An 18,772-nucleotide genomic window follows, 5' to 3' on the forward strand; every position below is an offset into this window, starting at 1 on the left:
GCTATTTTAGTATTAATACACTGTGTTCTGCTGCTTCTTTGAATGGAGGACAGTGGGGAGAAACACAGATGACACATGTATTCATATGTTGTTGCCAAATATTCAATGTTATATTAAATTATTTGCTAAGTCCCATTGATATAATAGGTGGAAATCATTATCCATGAGCCATGATGGCACTGATTCTTCATTATCATTCTCAGTTTATCTTTAGGATAAATACCAGACAGCCAATTCATAAGAGCAGCAGAACCAGAAAGAAGAAAACGTGTTAGTTTGTTAGACAGGAAAACACAACTGGATGTGAATCAATGCGCCTGTATGCTCTGCCCGTCATTTCTGGAAAAAAAAAAAAAAAAAAAAAAAAGCGCATTGCGTAATACTGTACTTGAAATAGCTGGTGTCAGAAGTAGGCCTATGTCGCTGTTGCATGCTCTGTGATCTGAGTGGTGGATAAATGCAGGGCAAAGGGGGGATGACAGTGGAGGAACAGCACAGCGCTGTGGACTGAGCGGGTACTTCTCAATACATGAACAACTCCAGGCAGCAGATAAAATACAGCTGACACATTCAGCCGGCGGAGCCCGAAAGGACAATGAGACCACAGATGTAAATAGATACCGTGAAGTTTTTGTAACTTGGTGTAAATATAGCGACAATTAATAATTCATAGGTTAATATTTGTCTCCTAATACCTCGACTATGTTGCCTAATGCTCTGGTGTTTATAACAATAAATATTTATCAACATAATTATGTAAGAGGCTTTGATTGTGCAAATGTAACCCATGTCAAATATAGGCTATATCCCGCTGTCTTCACAAGGTCAGCGCAGCGTTTTAACGTGATTTATGTCTGGATAATGGACCGCCTCGTGAATTCTGTCTCGTGACGCCCCGCTTTCTAACTCGGCCAATTTTGTCTTTTCATGCTCGCCTCAAAAAATACATAAAGGCCATTATTTTCAGCATTAAAGCCAACCTGCGCGCCTGAGCCATAACGCATACCAAGTTCCGCTCGAAGCAAAGCCGGCACCTCACGGGTCCCACATTGCCTTTTGAGGAATCATTTGATAACCCTATTAACTTTCATGTAACATTGTTTCTTGAAGGCATCCACAGCAAGCGCCTCAGTGTCATTACTGTGAGAAATGTGCTTTCATACTGAACGTCTTTTACAGAAGTCCTGGAAGACACATAGTCGCAGAAAAGCCCATAAACACGGAATATTAGCACAAATTAAGCTTTTGAAGGCAGTGAAATTTTCGAAAATGGTATTTTATCCTTTTATATAAAACTATTTCCCACTGGTGATTGAAAAGTCTTGATATTTTTATAGTTATGTGATAATATTTTGCCTAAACACCTGATTACGCTGAATATAAATACACTAAAAAATAATTATCATATATTTACTGCATTAAATTAAAAACAGACTTACAAAATGGTTCCTGTAGGGTATTTAATTCCAAACCATATTTTTCTACGACTCTTTATCGACTATACACGATGTTTTAAACTCTGCAGAAATATGTCCCTTGCAGGACCTTCGGCAATCCATTCAAGCCAGCAAGTTTGGAGAGCGTGTTGAGTTTAATCAATTCATAACGTCGAGATGGAGCCGAACTCACTGAAGGTAACGTTTGTTATCAGCCGTCGATTTATTTCATTTTCGCATTGCGCTAATCGTCACCGACTGTAAAATGTACTCATGTGCCTAATACACCAAACTTTGACACACTGCATTTAGTATGACCACATCTGTGTCATATGTTGAACATCTAAAAATAGTTACATGATAGTGATTGTGTGCAAAAAAACAGAGATATTCTAATGTGATGTTTGCCAGCCGCGCAGGGATGTTTGAAATGTTTATGTCCACCTAGTTACGATTTGTTTACCAAATGACTCGATAAGCCATTCATTAATTTCTCCGTTTGTGTTTTTCCTCTACAGTGGGTGGGCTCGTCTTGCGGTTTACATGGACCATATATATTCTATAAAGCCTTTAAATTTAACCGGGACGGCAAACCGAGGATTCTGTCTCTCGGAGACTTTTTCTTCGTCAGATGTAAACCGGAGGATCCTATTTGCATAGCGGAGCTTCAGTTGCTCTGGGAAGAAAGAACAAGCAAGCAACTTTTATCAAGCTCCAAACTTTATTTTCTACCCGAGGATACTCCCCAGGGACGGACAGTCACTCATGGAGAGGTAGGAATATTCATCGCCTGGTGAATAATTGTGCGTTATTGGTGTTTTTCCGTGTTTGTTCTGTGTGTATGTGTGCGTGTGTGTGCGTGTGTGTGCGTGTGTGTGTGTTCTCCCTTGTTCGCGAGCATTTTATTAAACAGCATCTTCACTGCATTAAGAGTTTGCGGTGGATGTGTGTGTAGTCTCTGGTGACACAGGCGTCCGTAAACGCACGCATTGCTATTGACGTTGATGTATCCGAGCAGTTAAAGGTTTGACCTACAGCGGTATTTTTGTTCTCCAGTTTTACTTGAGCCTATTTGTCTATTGTGGTGTCAACTGCTGAATGTGCACTTGTCCAGCTGCGCTCAATAAGGCTGCCGCTGCGCTCTATGGGGTTAATTGTGTTATAAAGGGGGAAAATCCGCAAGAATCCAGCGCCGAGGCTCTGTCATTTCATTTCTTGGTAAAGCGTGTCAAATACTGACATATGGGCGGAAATTGCGAAACGGTAATGAATGCACGGGATCAAACTGGCTCAGATCGGTCGCTACGATAGTTATTAGATATTTTGTAATGCCGCCTGATGTTGAAAGAGGCAGAGCGAGTAATAAAGCGTGGCAGAGCAAAGCCAGCGCTGACACGTTTTAACTACTCTCCACGCTTTGCATAATTTTCCATGTGGACATTTCCATCCTCAACAATGTGAAACGGCTCTGTGTTACATTAAGGCGTTGTTGGCACAGAAAAGCAATAGCTATGATTGACTGTGGCCATATGTGGCGCTTGTGATCCGGTTACATCGTTGCACTGAATGGCATTACTCTGATTATTGAGTTTTTCTCACCGGCTATAAAACAAATGATGTTTTGTTTCCTCTCTGATATTCTTCAGCCAGCGACAACAGCACTTTAATTACTACTCTCTGCTTTTGATCACTCGCGGCTGGATGGAAATTATTCTCTGCTGCTGTTATATTGTTTATAGGGAAGGACAAAGCCGTGTTTGTACTTGACTCTTCCGCTGATGGTTTACTTACATTCTTTCCTCTTGAGTAATAGAGTGGCTATCACATTTCCCTTTCATGAGAAAGATGGCTATTTATGGCCATTTGCGGCAGAATTCTTCTATGAGCGGGTATCATCTCCTGAAGCGCTCTAGCTTTAGCCTTTAACACGCTGCAATTATTTAGTAATTACTTTGAGTGCATGCATTGCCGATTCTGAGGCCACACTTGCGCAACGCCATGTCAACTCCGCCCCTTTCCCAAAGACTTATTTGCATTGCAAAGTGCTTACATTCCAGTCCATTGGGTATATCTACCAGGAGGACTGCACTGCCAATGCAAATAAAAAATTCTCAAAGAATTTGGGATATAAAGAAAAGCACAGAATCATACAAGAGGAAAAGCATCTGCTGCAGTTTGTGTGTTTGATAACAGAAGAGGAATAAAAGTCATTTCCCTGCATGAATTATGTAGCAACTTGCATCACAGCACACAATCCTGCAGACACCAGAGACAGATGCTCTCGCTTTGAAGTTGCACTCTGATTACAGAACAGGCCCAGACTATAAAATGATATAATTTGGAGATGATACGTTTAAGTGCAATGTAGGTGCCTGCAGGCTGATCTCAATTAAAAGGCTTGGCAAACCTCCTGCTCTCAGCAAATCAGACTAGCCTACTTACTGTATATTACACAGTGGAAATTGCCCTGACAACTTCAAGTCAGTTTATGACCTTCACTGAGCCCATTCAGATTCTCGCTGACTTTGCCCCATAACACTAATCTGCACTGCATGAGTCAGCTAGGAGCGCTTACAGACGCAACCCATAATCCACAAAACAAACAGGAAGGGTAAACCAGCCTCACAAAAAAGCTGTGATATTAAAACTCTCTGGCTGAGTGATGTATGTGTGAAAAGATTGTTTGTTTTTGAAATGTAAACAGTAGAGAGGAGTTCATTTTTAGGCACACTGGGAAGTGGAGTTTATAAACCGCACATTAGTCAGTTTTCTTCAGGGCTCATAAATATAGATTAATGGCTCTGGAGTTACACTGAACTGTAAATCTGTAATTGACCGTCTGAAAATCAGGAGTTCAAATTACCCTACTGACTCACACAGATAAGGACGTGATAACTTACAGCTCGCAGGAAGTGTGCTATTTTCAAAAGCGTTTAGTGCTAAACAAGCGCAGACAGCATCATGAGCTAAAGCCACAGCTTGGTATCATTGAGGCCCATGACATTTATTCTTAGATCATGTTAGATTTACTCTTGAATATTTTCACACAACATAAAACAGAAACAGTTTGTGACATTTGGCACATAAACAGCCGCTGCTGCGTCGCTCCCTTTCTCTTATGTGATCACGCTTCATATCTTGTAGATAGCTATTATCTGGAGCCTGAAGCCAATATCCTCCAAATACCAAAAGGAACAACTTTTTCAAGACTTGAGAACAGGCTTTTATTGAACTAGCTCACCAGAATTGGATTACTGATTCACTTGTGTTCTCAGTGACGAGATATGATGTAATTTCCTGGTTATTTCTCAGGTATTTGTTTGCTCTCAGACTCTCCTGTGCTGTGTTTTGCTGTGCTGTGCAGTGACAAGAGGAACCAACCCGTGACCTACTGTGCTTGTTTTTCTTCTGTCACAGGGTTGGAGGTCAATTCCTTTTAAACGCAGCCAGCTTTAAAATCCACTCTGCTTTGGCTGGAAATAAAAATAGTGATTCATTGAATAAACCTCACTCTCGGCGCCCGTGTTTGCTGAATAGGTGATAAACAGATCCGGGGAAAATGTATTAATCTATTTATACTGAGTTAATTATTAAGTCCATATGTGGAGGAAGCTTTATTTTTCATTGTATCTCCGCCTGACAAGCAGTGTTTACCCTCACCAGTTGAGCTCTGCTTGCTCTTTAAACAGGCTTTGTGTCGAGCTGCTCACCCATTATGACAAACCCTCTATTGGGGCCTCTGCTCTATTTGTCTGCCTGCAAACTGCCACCGACTAAACAGTCACATGTGTTTTAAAACTCACTGAGTGACACATTATTTCTTCTCACTCCAAATGGCCTGCCTCTCCTGCCGGTACTGCTCACCGCCTGTAATACTTTCTGTTTTTGGACCCCCCATTTCAGGAGAGAGCTGTTGGAGATAACAGCTCACCGCACACAACACCCACTTATTGTATACTCTGCTTCAGGCGGTTAATTGCTTATGCTTATCTTACACTATATATCCCACTTTACTGCAAATACAGCAAGGAGCTCTTAATGGGAATTCACAACCTCGGAGAATATTTCTGGATCATGTTATATTAATGTGCTATTATCATCACCTCTGATTTCATCTGACCTCTCTTCTCCTCTATTCTGTCCCTCTAGCTGACAAGGCTTGGCGCACACACATACACACACACACACACACACACACACTGACAGGCTGGGGACTGCAGCACTAGGCCAGTATTGATTGCTGTGGAAAACACTTTGGCATGCGTCCAGAGCCATTTCTTCAGTACATGGCAGTAGTCCATGCATGTGTTTCAGTGCTTGGAAAGCCAGCTTGTAGGGAAATTAGATTGTATTCATTTGCTGCTTCTTTGATTTTTCCTAAGGGAAAAACCCTGAATGGGTAATTCAGGCATCTGGGATGCTAGTTGTGTTAAGTGTAAGTGGCTTAGATATGCGACCAGCATTTTGATGGATAAGGTCATTCAGCTGAATGACTGTAGTGTAAATGTGATATGGCACTTTTTTTTCTTTTTTTTTTTTTTTTTACAGTGATCTTTTTAAGAACATCCATACTGCTCTCTGGTCTTGGCCAGTCTGTGCATTATACCAAATCTCCCCATTCACACAACAATGGCAGGAATTTAGAGGTGGTGGTAGTGGTGGTGTGTGTGTGTGTGGGGGGGGTTAGTGTGTATTTGTGGCGTGCGCGCATGTGTGCCTCCTCCTGCCGCAGAACAAGTCATTAACTCTGAACACTGCCCTCCAGTGAATTCCTCACCATTGCTGAAATAGCATGTAAATTATTACCAGCTTTTTAGGAAAGTGTAATTTAAAACCTTTAAAATGGAATACCCTGGACTTCAAAGGCTATAAAAAAAAAACACCCCACTAACATTTCCCATTTCTTTAGGAGTTGTCATTCCTGTCCTTCAAGATCTTCAGATTCTTTTCACCAAACTGTTTTGTGTCTTCGCAGCCTAAGTAATGATATGTTCCAGCAGCGCCCAGTTTGTCAACACACAGGAGACTTTTGGTGCTCTTTAGCTGGGTTTTTTTCCACTTTGTCATTGACTAACCACTTGAACAGGCAAACATTTGCCTTGATGCATGACTCCAGTGCCCCCAGCTACAGTGGATCGTTATTATAACCTTTGAGAAAATGTAGCCACACATGAGAAGCTCTTGCTTAATACTCCAGTTTATATTATTCAGTCTTAACTGTAGTTTCTCAGATGGAGCATTTTGAATCATCATGCATTTACTTGTGTGTGTGTGTTTGAGTGTGTGTGTTTGTGTGCGTTCGCTAAAATACAAGGGTACAAAGCTGCAGTGATTCAAGGGAGCTGACGCAGCTTTTTTGTGGTGTCACCTTACATGATGGATGCCTCTCCCACTTTCAGGAAGGCTTTGAAAACTCCTGTTATCTCGCTATTTTTCTCTGTCATTATAGCTGTGCAAGAATGCTAAGTTCATATATCACCTCGGCTCATGTAAGAGCAATCTCTTAATGGAATCAGTGAATAAAAGATGAGTTCAGCACCCCGCAGATATTACAGCAACTTTTATGCATATGAATAAACTGCATGCATCAAGTGCCAGAACATTATGTACAATAATTCTCACCTTTTAAATGTTGTACCTTGAACTCTTTGTGGTCTTAAGGCGGTCTCATAAAAAAAAAAAAAAAAAAAACATATTCTAATTCAATTGTCCCTGGCTTACTCCCCAGAGCTCCTGTTTAATTCCCAGATAAGTTTGTTTTGGGACACTGAAGCCAAGGTCAGTCATGGGGAGGGGAGATAGATAATGAACTCATATTGTGTTTCATACCCTCGTTCTCTTCTCTCTCCCGCTCCTTCTTTTTCTCCACTTCTCCTCCTCTGTCTCCCTCTCTGTCTCCTCATTGTCCATGTCACCATGTCCATTACTCAATTACTAATCTCCTTTGGCCTGAGGAATTCCAGCGCTGACCTCTCTGAGGCAGCAGGCTGAAACCTTCCCAGCGTGACAGGAGCACTGTGTGTGTGTGTGTGTGTGTGTGTGTGTGTGTGTGTGTGTGTGTGTGTGTGTGTGTGTGTGTGTGCATGCATGTCAATGTGGGTACCCACAGTATAGAAAGACACCCACCCACTGGGAGCATGCACCCCTTGACTCCCAAGCTGAAAGTCCTGTCCGAGCGATGAGACGCTCCTCCCCAGAACGCTGACAGTCAGGAATGTCTGCCTCACTGGATTTTCTCGCGGGGAATTGTTTCGGAGTGATATGGAATATTTCAGGGTGCATTGTTTCTAATTGGATCACCGAATATAGAATTTGGAGTGTCCCTTATGTTCTTGTTTTGCCACCAGTACACCGCTGCATCCATATAAATAGAATGATATGGATTTTAGCGAGTTTAATTTCAATGAGATTGCTGGAGTCATGGGTTGCTGGAACAGAGTTATCTACAGTTTCACAGCAGAAGTCTGTTTTTCTCCACTTTGAGTCCATTATGTGCAGTCATAGCAATAAATTCACTCAGTAATGTTTTTGGAGATATCATGCTGCTGCAATAATAACATGAATTATTGATAGAAGAACGGAGGCAGAATGCAACATTCAGCTGTTAATGTGTTACCTTGCATTTTAACTCAATCATAAAATGAGCAGTTAGAGAGTGTGTGCGTTTTATTGACATACCCGGGGTAAAATGATGGTGACACATTAAGACATTGAGTGTGGGATTCAGAGTGTATAAATGCTCTTAATGCATCGGTGTAGGAAATGTCACTGAAATGACACCCGGCTGTTTGGTATGTTGCTGATGTGGAGTGTCACCTCTTGGCTGTGGGCTTGCAGTCCTCTGACCTATATTATCAAGTGGCCTGCTGGCTGTGTCTGCTGCTTTGTTAAACTATAAGCTGCCTAACGCGAAATGACAGCACAGTGTGGATGTGCGGCATTTACAGAAGAGCAAGGCCCCAAGTTTCTAACGCACATCTTTGAAACCCCGAAAATCCAAGTATGGAGCAGAAGACCCCCGCAACGCTGATGAATACCACTGGAATGATAAATCTGGTAGAGTCGCATCTAGAGCTGAAACAATGAGTCGATTCATTGACTTCACAGAAAACTAATCAACAACTATATTAGTTACACATGAATTTATTAAACAAAAAGGTAGGGGTACAATTAACTTAACGTATAGTATTCTAATCATCAATCAGTGTTTGATTGATTTAGGACAAGAAAATAGTCCAAGTTGAAACCTTTAAATTAGTTGTTTTGTCCAGGCAACAATATAGAACCCCAATATATTCAGTTTAGTCTTATGATGGACCAAGAAAACCAGCAAGTACTCACAGTTAATACGTCAAAACTAGAGTTTTTGTCACTTTTGTTAAAAAAAACTTAGGACTTCAAATAATTTATTGACTATTTTTCATTTTCTTTTCTGTCAGTTCACTAATTGATTAATAGACATGTGTCGGCTCTACAAAAAACCTTCACTGGTTCCAGCTTCTCAGATGTCAGATATTCGCTGCTTTATCTGATTGTGGATTGAATATCTGTTCCTCTTGGACGCTTCTAGTTAGACAAGAGGAACTTGGTCTCTTTTCTCACTGTTTTCTGGGTCTCTAGAAACTAAGATATTAACTGAATTGACAGATGATAGAAAAATGAAAATAATAGTTGCGGCTCTAGTTTGGTGTTGGTATTTAGAAATCCTTCAGTTTTCTTCCAATAAAAGTTGAATCAAGTTGAAGACGTTTCACGTCTCGTCCAACGGGCTTCTTCAGTTCTGTTTTTTATTTTATCATGGCAAACCAGGCTGGTGCAATGTGGTTGTTGTGATCGTTTCTCAATAACTGACTGGGTTGGCTAGTTCTCAGAAAACCTCTTACGTAGAGGCACGGCACATTTCTTAATTCTGCAGCGTTTGCTTTCAGATTTCTCAATCATATATCGTGACGTATGGAAACCATAAGTCAGTCCTCAGCTTCCTGACTGGATGTGCCGTATCACACATCACCAACAGACTTCAGGCCGGCGTGAAGCTGGCTGGTAAAGTTTAAAAATAAATAAATAAATAAAAAAAAGACAGTATATGGGAAAGCTAATGGATGTAGCCTGTTTTTAGAGCTGCGGCTCTGTTCATAGAGTGATTATATTCTGGACTGTGTTGACAGCTGCTGAATTGCTCTCACCTGTTGTGTTTTGCTCTCAAGCCGAACAAGTCCCCAAACAGGATCTGTTGACACTCACACAAGGCACCATGTCATTCAGCTGATTGATATGGAGGCAATGGCTGTGTGTTTTTAAGATTTGCTGCTGCTGTGTCTATGCTCTGGTGTGCTATTGAATTACTTGAAGTATTGCTATTTGACTCACACATCATCAGCAGCAGAACACTCAGTGCATTATTTTTGTTTCGAGTGGACTGAACTGGAATATTTCACAGTTTTGTTTCTCTATGTGCTGTCAGCGCATCGCATCAAAGTACAGTAGCTAATTCTGAAGAGATACAGTACAATGTGTTTTTTTTTTTGGCTGCAGGCTGAATGCTATTTACTGTTGCTCTACATTATTCAAATGGCCTGCTTTTTCTGAAGGCAGAAACAGCAGTCAGTTTTTCATTGCATGGAAAGCTGGTTACAAGCACCCGCCACCACTTGACAGCTGAAGACAGCTCATTATAAGAAGACCGAAAACCCATGTTTGATGTTTCTACTTAGTGAGGGAGGCACAGCTATATCAAGCTATCCCTCGCAGGCTTTTCCTTTATAAGGAAATACTGTCTCCAACTGGTTGGGATTTGATATGCCTGTAGTTGCAGATGATGTGAGAACTGAATATGGGTAATTGTATAGACGGAGCAGTCAGAGAGAATCAGAAAAGCTGAAAAGTCATGTGTTCATGTGTTTGTATTGAGAATATGGAGATAAAATTGGAGGAACACTTTGAAATAATGATTTAAAACATGTGAAATGCAGCTTTAAAGCCAACAAAAAACTAAAACTTGACATTTTAAGTTCCACAAAGGAGGGATTTTACGGCAGAGCTGGGCTTTTGGATTTTATTAGATTGTATAGGTGTAGCCTATATGTGTTTATTGCGTCCACCCTTTATGCATTCATACAGGCTGTGCGTAAATATGTCAACAATACATAAGTGAGTGTTATTTTAATGTCAGTAATATGCAGGCTCTTTGAGGGGAAATGTGTACAAGCAGACAGATGCCTGGTAAATTGGAGATAACCAAGTTAAACATCAGAGACCTACTCAGAGTGTCTGTGTTTCTGCCTGCACACATCTGTCCTCCAGATTTCCCTGTTTCTGTAATAGCCATCGTCCAGCACACCACTCCACTCTGTTGGTAACAAGCACTTCATCCATTAGTCCTTCAAATGGAAACACATTTAAGCATCTCCTCTTCCTTCCCTCTCCGTTCAACTTGTATTTCTTTTAAGTACGAGAGTTATTAAAAGGGGCTGAATCAACGTTATGAACAGAATAAAGCAGATACACAAAACCGCCACAGCTATTTTCAGCCTCGGTGTCAGCCCCTGCATGTGACTGCTATAGATTTACATTTATAGTTTCCTGACAGTGTCACATTAATTTTATTGTGTGTCAGGGAGACCACTGGCTCACAGCTTTCTCCAGTTCATTCATTACACCCTTGCTGTAACAAATTGCATTTCTTCTTCTCCTCTCCTCTTTGAAGGTGTAATCATAGCCACTGAGTGTGACTTGTGATTTAAAAGCGTAAAATCTCAGCATTCACGGTGAATATCAGGAGCCCGACTTTCTAAATGCTAATCAAAAAGTCTAAAACATCTACGTCCTCATTGACATTGATTTAACTGCTGGCATAAATTCAATTCAGCAATCATCCACATCATCCATATTCATGCTGCCGTAATTTACTTACATGAATGTGTGTCCACAGCCGCAACACTACTTGACGCACATACCAATTTAGTTGATAAATGAGGACGTTCTGTTGTTTGTCCTGTTTCTTCTACTGGCTCGGATTTGAAACCTCTTTTTGACCCAACCTTTGATCCTGAATCTGACACTTTATCCGGCCACACATTACTTACCAGTGGTGGAATTTAACGGAAGTGCAAATTTGGGTTATTTGTTCTTTACTTGACTATTTCCATTTTATTCTACTTTATACTTCACCTCCACTTTGTTTGACGCTTTTAGTGACTTTTCAGATTAAGATTTTCCATAAAAACATATGATACACTTATATATTATGATGCAGTTCTATGCTGTTTATCTACCTAATAGTATATAAAGTCTAAAATTATATTAGTATTTCTACTTTTCCTTAACTAAATGATCTTTATACTATTAGAGCAGGGATAGTGTACAAATAATCTGATGATGAATGGTTGTGCTTTTCGGTCTGTAGAAAAAAAAAAGTTTTCTATTGGTTGCATTGTTTTCTAAAACACTGTTTGTTGGGAGCATTTTTTTTATGTGTTCTTTTCATCCCAAATTTTTTTGCACAAGTATGTTCAGCGTGGAATAGTTCTCTCTAGATTTCAATTTTAAAATTCCAATGTCAGTTATACGTACCTGCGTACCTCCCTGTGTCTATTCAACAAAACTACTTCAAACAAAGTCATTAAAATGGTTGTACTAGAAAATGACCTTGGCACACTTGCATTTATATAACTCCCTTTATGTTCCTCTGATTGTAATTGGGATTCTGCCCTGCCTCCTTTCAGCACGAGGTAATTGCAGTGTCTGAGAAGGTGATTGTGCGGCTGGAGGACCTGGTGAAGTGGACGGTACCAGACTTCTCAGGATGGGCCCACGGTCTGAAGGCCGAGCCTCTCAAACCCTCCGTGCTCCGGGAGCTGGGGACCAACGGGAGGCGGGAGGCCCTCCACCGTTACCGAGAGAGCACCCTGACCAGCGGTCTCAACTTCAAGGATGTCCAGAGGGAGAGGGCGCAGCTAGGTGAGCGCAGGCAGAATCCTCCATTTCTTTTAGTCTTCTTTTGAGGGTATTTTTTAAAGCATCTCTTTATTCTGAAAGGTTGCTGCAGTGTTTCCAGTCTCTCTGTGCTGCCGTGTTGAGGGTTTATGTATTTGTGTCCCGTCTCCACCATAAATCAGCTTATGTTTATTGTCCTTTGGTTGGTTTAACAAGTGTTGTCTTGACTGGAGTAATTCATCAGTATGTTGTTGGAATTCCTCCCGATATAATGAGCTGAGAATCACACTAATAGAGGCAAGCTAGAGGTAATGGCAGCGTGTTTGCCAACGCATTACCATCCCACAGTATAACAGCTCTGTTTTCCAAGTGTGACAACAACAAAGGCAGCATTGCAAAAAATCACATAATTCAGCTTGTAATGTCTTTAAATAACCGAGTCGCATCAAACTGCAGTCTACAGCACCTCTGATACCTCTTTATATCCATCAGTTCAGATCATAATTGTGTCTGTGCATCTCAGCAGCTTTAAGGATCATTGCTGTGTGCGTCTGAATGGTTGTCTGGAGTATTCATCATGTACATGGTGCCATTAAGTGTCAGCGAGTGTTTGATTCTTGCACCGGGCTCTTGGGGTCTCTCTACAGCATTACCCATGAATCAGGCCTGACATAGAGCTGGATGTCTCTGCAGATGACTCACCTGATGCAAATAGGAAACTCTGGCATTTGAGCCTAATAATCAGAAAGAACATAATGTTCCCTTTGAAGCCGTTTCCCACTTATTTGCCTCTCTCTCACATGGCTGTGATGTAATGCCTAATGCTGATTATAATGGTATAATGTAGCTTAGCAAACATGCTAAAAATACCATGGGAATTACAGTACCTCTTGTCAGGTTATAAGTATGTATCCTGGTGAGTAAAGCCAGAATTTAAGCTTTATGATCCTCTATTAAGTCATTTTTAATAATCATTTTATGCCCAAAGCCTATGTGGAAGTTAAACTGCCATAGGTTTTAAAATATGAGCCTATTTTTTTGTAGTAAATGGTGGTTTATCGACGACTCTTGTACTGCTTTCTGCCTGAGATCTTCCAGCAAGCCAAGCTGTTGTGTTTGTGTCTGTGTGATGCTGTAATGCCCTTGATTACTCGGCATTGCTTGAATCTCATACGCAGAAAGGACAAGAGGATCAATAATGGAAGCTTTGTTGTTATTCCAGTAATCAATACAGTTTGATTGTGCTTGTGGGCGTGTATGTGATTGCTTGCTTTCATAAACAGATTTGTCAGCCCGTTTCTTAAATGATATTATGTTCCATATCATGGTTTTCTATAAATGTGCTGTATCGTCCAGATTTTATAGATTTAGCTGTTGTCAGTGTAATAACCTGGCGATGACGCTATTGTTACCGAGGGGTTGTGTGTGTGTGTGTGTGTGTGTGTGTGTGTGTGTGTGTGTGTGTGCGTGCGTGCACGCCTGTGCGTGCGTGTTTTGCTAATGAGCGGCGCTGCCGTTAATGACTCCATCAGGCTGTTTCTAAATGCACTTGTCACTCCGATGGGACACTCCGCCAGAGAATCTGCCCACTCAGCAGAACGGGCTCAGACTCTGGCAGGGCACCAGAGACACAGGCATACACACACTTTGACACACACACACACACACACACACACACACACACACACACACACACACACACACACACACACACAGATGGACACGTGCACACATGCTACACACCGACAATCAGTGGTGTGCACTCACTTATCCATTTGTTTGTTTGTTCACTACATCTTTGGCGTGTGTCAGTTGTTGACAGTCTGACAATATGAGAGGGGCAGAGTTTGTGAGAGAGAGAGAGAGAGAGAGAGAGAGAGAGAGAGATCACTTATTCATCAAGGCAAATGCATGTTACTCTGAGCAAGGGTTTGCATAGAAATATGAAATGTGCCACTGCAATGCTGCTGACTACTGAAATGAAATATTCATGCCACAGCAGCAGATCAGATATAAAAGTACCCTTAAAGCATCCTGTAGCTGAATGTCCGTAATTCTGTGTAATATGTTGGCTCATTGACTAAACTGGCTTTTTTATGATAGTGCTATATAAAGTTTTTTTTTTTTTTTTTGGATTGTATATATGAACAGAATAGCCCAGAGTGGTTGAATGATGTATTTGCTGATTGTTATTCTCTGGCTGATCTGTAACTATGTCAGAGGAATTGGATTGTTCCCCATAACAGGATACTGCAGCAATACCACAAGCTGCACAGAAAACCATTGTGAGCTAAAGAGCAATAAAGTGTGCCATTGTTATCGAGGGAAACTGTTCTTTTTTTTTTTCCAAGTACATATCCTAACTTTTCCTGGCATGCTGCCATTGTGAATTAAGTGCACTGTTATGTGTTTGTGTCTCATAGGCAACATATGAAATACTACAAGACATATGTGGCTCAAATCGCAGAATGCAATATTGTATTGTTCTTGATCTGCATTACACAGGGAATTATAGTTTGGTGAGTGAACAAAGCTCTATTCTGTCCTCAGAAATGCATCGAGACATGAAAGCAAACATGCACACACAAATTAAAGTAATTAATTAGAGAAACAAGTGACCTTCACTGCTGTCCTGCAGCATCCACAACTGTGATTCTCCAAAACCTGCAAGGCAGAGAGATGATTGGCATCATAATTGAAATGCCAACTTTAGTCAGGCTTTGAGACTGTTTTTAAAAGAGCAGTTGACTAAGCATACAAAGACCTTTTTATTACAGTCCTTTAAAAACATTTATTCATTTTCTAAAGTTAAAGAAACATCTGGGATCAGTCTGTTGACGGAATAGTCTGACATTTTGAGAAATATGTGCAGTTGCTTTCTTACTAAGACTTAAATATGTCTTTACAGTAAATTGTGAAGCTACCACAAGCAGCTGTTTAGCTAAGCTTAGCATAAAGAGTGGAAACAGGGGAAAATAGCTAATATGGTTAGCATGGTAGCAAAATCTGCTTTAGCAACACAACCTATCTTGTTTAGATGTAAAAACACCATGCTGTGGTTATGTGCTGAATTATGTTTTGGCTGGGCGCAGTAACTTCTTCCTCTTGTTGACCCTGTAAGGTTGCCACAGTCTTTATGTTAGGCTAAGCTAATCAGCTGCTGGCTGCAGCTTCATATTTAGCGCACAGACATGAGAGTGGTATCAATTTTCTCATCTCACTCTTGGCAAGCCATCGAACAAGTTTATTTAGCAAATTGTTACAACTATTTCTTTGTATTGTTTATTGTTTTTTTAAAGTATCCCACGGACTTTTAATTAGGCTACATTAAACACGTTAAACGCTTCATAAAAAAGACTATTAAACTGAATTACATAAGCTTCAAATTCCAAGAGAACAGGACAAAGACAGCATATTGCTATGAGTGCTTGGAGTATTTTACAATCCTTACATAATGCGTAATGTAATCCACTTAATCAGGTGATGCAAAGTGTCCACTCAGTTTATCTTGTATTGGAGTGAGTATTAGAGCTTCTTTTTACAGTTAAAGCCACCAGGGATGGCTTGCCAGGGAAGTTTACATTCTGCCCCTCTATCTCTCCCCGGAGAACTGGCCTGATTCTTTTTTTTTTCATTGCTGCCTGCCGAAATTGGTTTCTGGTCGTATACTACGAGGCCGAGCGTCGGAGAGCTGTATCTGCTGATACAGTTTGTTGGCTTGTGCCGGGAGAAACAGAGAGCCATAGATGGAAAATAATAATAAAAAAAAAAATAGAAAAAAAAAAACACATACTCACAAAGGATGGCTCTTGCTCACAAAATAGCTCAATAGGTTTTCTGTCTTGTCTTTCCTCAATTGAAGCCTTCAGTGCAGAAACCGGTGAGTAGATTGTGAGTTAAGATGATGTGAAGGATTATATAAGGTCATAGATTGTGACTCTTGCATTCAAAGAACATAGAAGGTGTTCCTGACTCCTGCCCTCACCTATAGTATCATCTGTTGCTGGCTCATCCCTCACTGCTGCGAGGATCAGGGCTCTCTGAGAAAACATCCTGACGGGAAAAAGTAACCATGCAGGCAGAAAAAAAATATACAGTTGCTTGTAAAAGCATTCACCCCTCCCCTTGACTTTGTATACAATTTTTGTACTGCAGCACCTTTTGAAAAGCAAACACACGACAACATAAAATTATAAAGAAAATGTCAGTGGGTTTATTCATATCTTTAAAGATCACAGACATTTGTTGAAAATGTTCCTGCTGCGTTGCGTATTAAAGCTGTTGTAATTGTGCTGTTTGACCCACCAAATGCATAGAGTGGATCACGCTAAACTGGAGGCTGCATGATGGATTAAATATCAGAAAACATTAACATTTTCATGGAATATTCAGCAAGTGATGGTGATGAAGGTCAGTTATTATTATTCAAGGAAAGACGTGCTCGCATGAGGCTCTTTGCTGCGTGAAAAGCTGCAAATGGTCGATGTTTTCCATCCAATATATTCATCAACGTGCAGAGAAAAATATGACATTGTAGCTCTGAATCAAAATGCACTTTGCTGTGAGTTGACGTAATGGATTTTTTTTTTACATAATCCATAATAACTGACCTTCATCTATATTTCAAGTGTATTACACTCATTTGGCTGGTGCTTTTGTTCACAGCGAGGTTTTTTGTCATACATATACATCAGGAGTAATTTGAGGGTAGTGAGTCTTGCTCAAGGACACTTCAACCTGTGGATAGGAGAAGTTTAGGATTAAGCCGCCAACCTTATGAGAAACTGTCATATGTATAGTGCGTAGAATTCAAGAAATCAACACATTTCACCGGTTTGTAATAATGAAACTGCAACTTTAGAATGACACTAGGTGTTTTCCAAGTCTGTCTAAGTTCACTAAGAGTCAATATGAGGTTTCAATTAAGTACAAACTTATGGTCTTTTTAGTGCTAAATTCTCTCTTTGTGTTTCCCTGGAAAGTGTTTCTGTGCAGCGTCTGTGATGGAGGACTAAACTAAAAGGGTATTTTGTACTAAAAAAAAAATCTCTGGGAGATATTCACTTGATCTCTTCAGGCTGCCGAGGCCTCATATCAACTCCAGATAAACTCTGGGATGTATTTTTGCATAGAGCGAGGACTGTGGATTTTGTTCCCCACCACTTACATTGAAAGCATGTTAGGAACAGATCTCTTGGTGGTCAGTATTAACAGGAAGAATGGTTTCAGTAAGCAAAATCTGTTTCAATGTGCTTATGGACACCTAACTATTGTTTCAAAATTGAGGAACTGTCCTTTAAACCTCACAAACAGAGATCAAATTTTAATTATTTTTCTATTTTTTTTCTTGGGGCTGTTTCACAACCCTCCACAATTAGTTTGAATTTTTTGCAGCTGTCCTCTGTTTCCTTTGTGCATTGCATTGTGCAACAATAGAGTCCATCAGCAGCACATTCAAAAATCAAGCCTTTCTTTTTTTTTTTTTTTTTTTTTTTTGAAGTCTGAATACATTTACTTGATTTAATCATTTTTCCAGCATGAACACTCTTCATACATAAAAGCTGCTTAGAATTAGTGTGCAGCATGAGATTGGAAGACATTTAAACATTACTTTATGTGATCAGAGCTAAACTTACATTGACTGAGCTTGAGGCACAGAGCGATATTATTGCATTTCAAGATTCTTTACAGCCTCGCCCGCTCGGGGGAAAGAACCACTGTATTTCCCTCTGATGCAACATCTGATCTGTATGCCAGGCTTGGCACATATACGCCGTGTTGATATCCCAACAATATTTCAGTCGGAACATTTCAATTTGATGTAGAGGGTAGATTCTGTCCCTTTTCAGAGACTGTTCAGAGCATCACCAAATGTTTATGCGGGTAGGAACTGGTGATAAGGAAACAGACAGATGCTGTCTTCTCATGGTTGATTTGTCTTGGTGACAATACAGAACAATATTTGGGACTTTGAGTCACTATCACACATGAAAATGTTTTATGTTTCGACTGCAACGTGGGAAGGAGTAAGCGGTTTCTTGGAAAAGATAAAGAGAACGTGTCGTGGTGGTACAAGAGTAATGGTATGTTGTGACTCTGACAGAGAAAGAATGCCACGCTTTTGTAAGACACGCCACACTGTATTCCTCTATTCAGAATATGTGGCAGATTGTATCGTTTACACTTGTTTGCTTTCCGCCCCTCAAACATATTTGCTTCCCCTTCTGCTTTTTTCTGCAGAACTAATCCTACAAACTGTCCAAAATCTCTTTTGAAGTAATTTAATGGAGTGTTTGTATTGATTATGTTTCTCTCTCTCACCCCCCTTCCCCTCTCTCTCTCTCCTGCGCTGGTATGTTTTTTTCTTTTTGGTGGTGTTGAGAGAGGGGTGGGGGGGTGCG

At 40.5% G+C, this 18,772-nt stretch overlaps 1 protein-coding gene across 2 annotated transcripts in view; it reads left to right on the forward strand.

The window, feature by feature from the left end:
* The first annotated feature begins 1,545 nt into the window (after positions 1-1,545).
* The window catches only part of arid5b (AT-rich interaction domain 5B), a 76,477-nt gene continuing 59,250 nt past the window's right edge, over positions 1,546-18,772 (forward strand). For both annotated transcript variants that reach the window (XM_023394407.2, XM_087170438.1), the window contains exons 1-3: positions 1,546-1,634; positions 1,955-2,209; positions 12,161-12,395. In XM_023394407.2, the coding sequence (XP_023250175.1) occupies positions 1,614-1,634; positions 1,955-2,209; positions 12,161-12,395 (511 nt within the window). In that variant the 5' untranslated portion in view covers positions 1,546-1,613. The remainder of the gene's footprint in view (positions 1,635-1,954; positions 2,210-12,160; positions 12,396-18,772) is intronic.

The sequence above is a fragment of the Seriola lalandi genome, unplaced genomic scaffold (assembly GCF_002814215.2).
Source record: "Seriola lalandi dorsalis isolate HSWRI2012SDOR001 ecotype SW California unplaced genomic scaffold, Sedor1 jcf7180002054948, whole genome shotgun sequence".
Classification (NCBI taxonomy): Eukaryota; Metazoa; Chordata; class Actinopteri; order Carangiformes; family Carangidae; genus Seriola; species Seriola lalandi.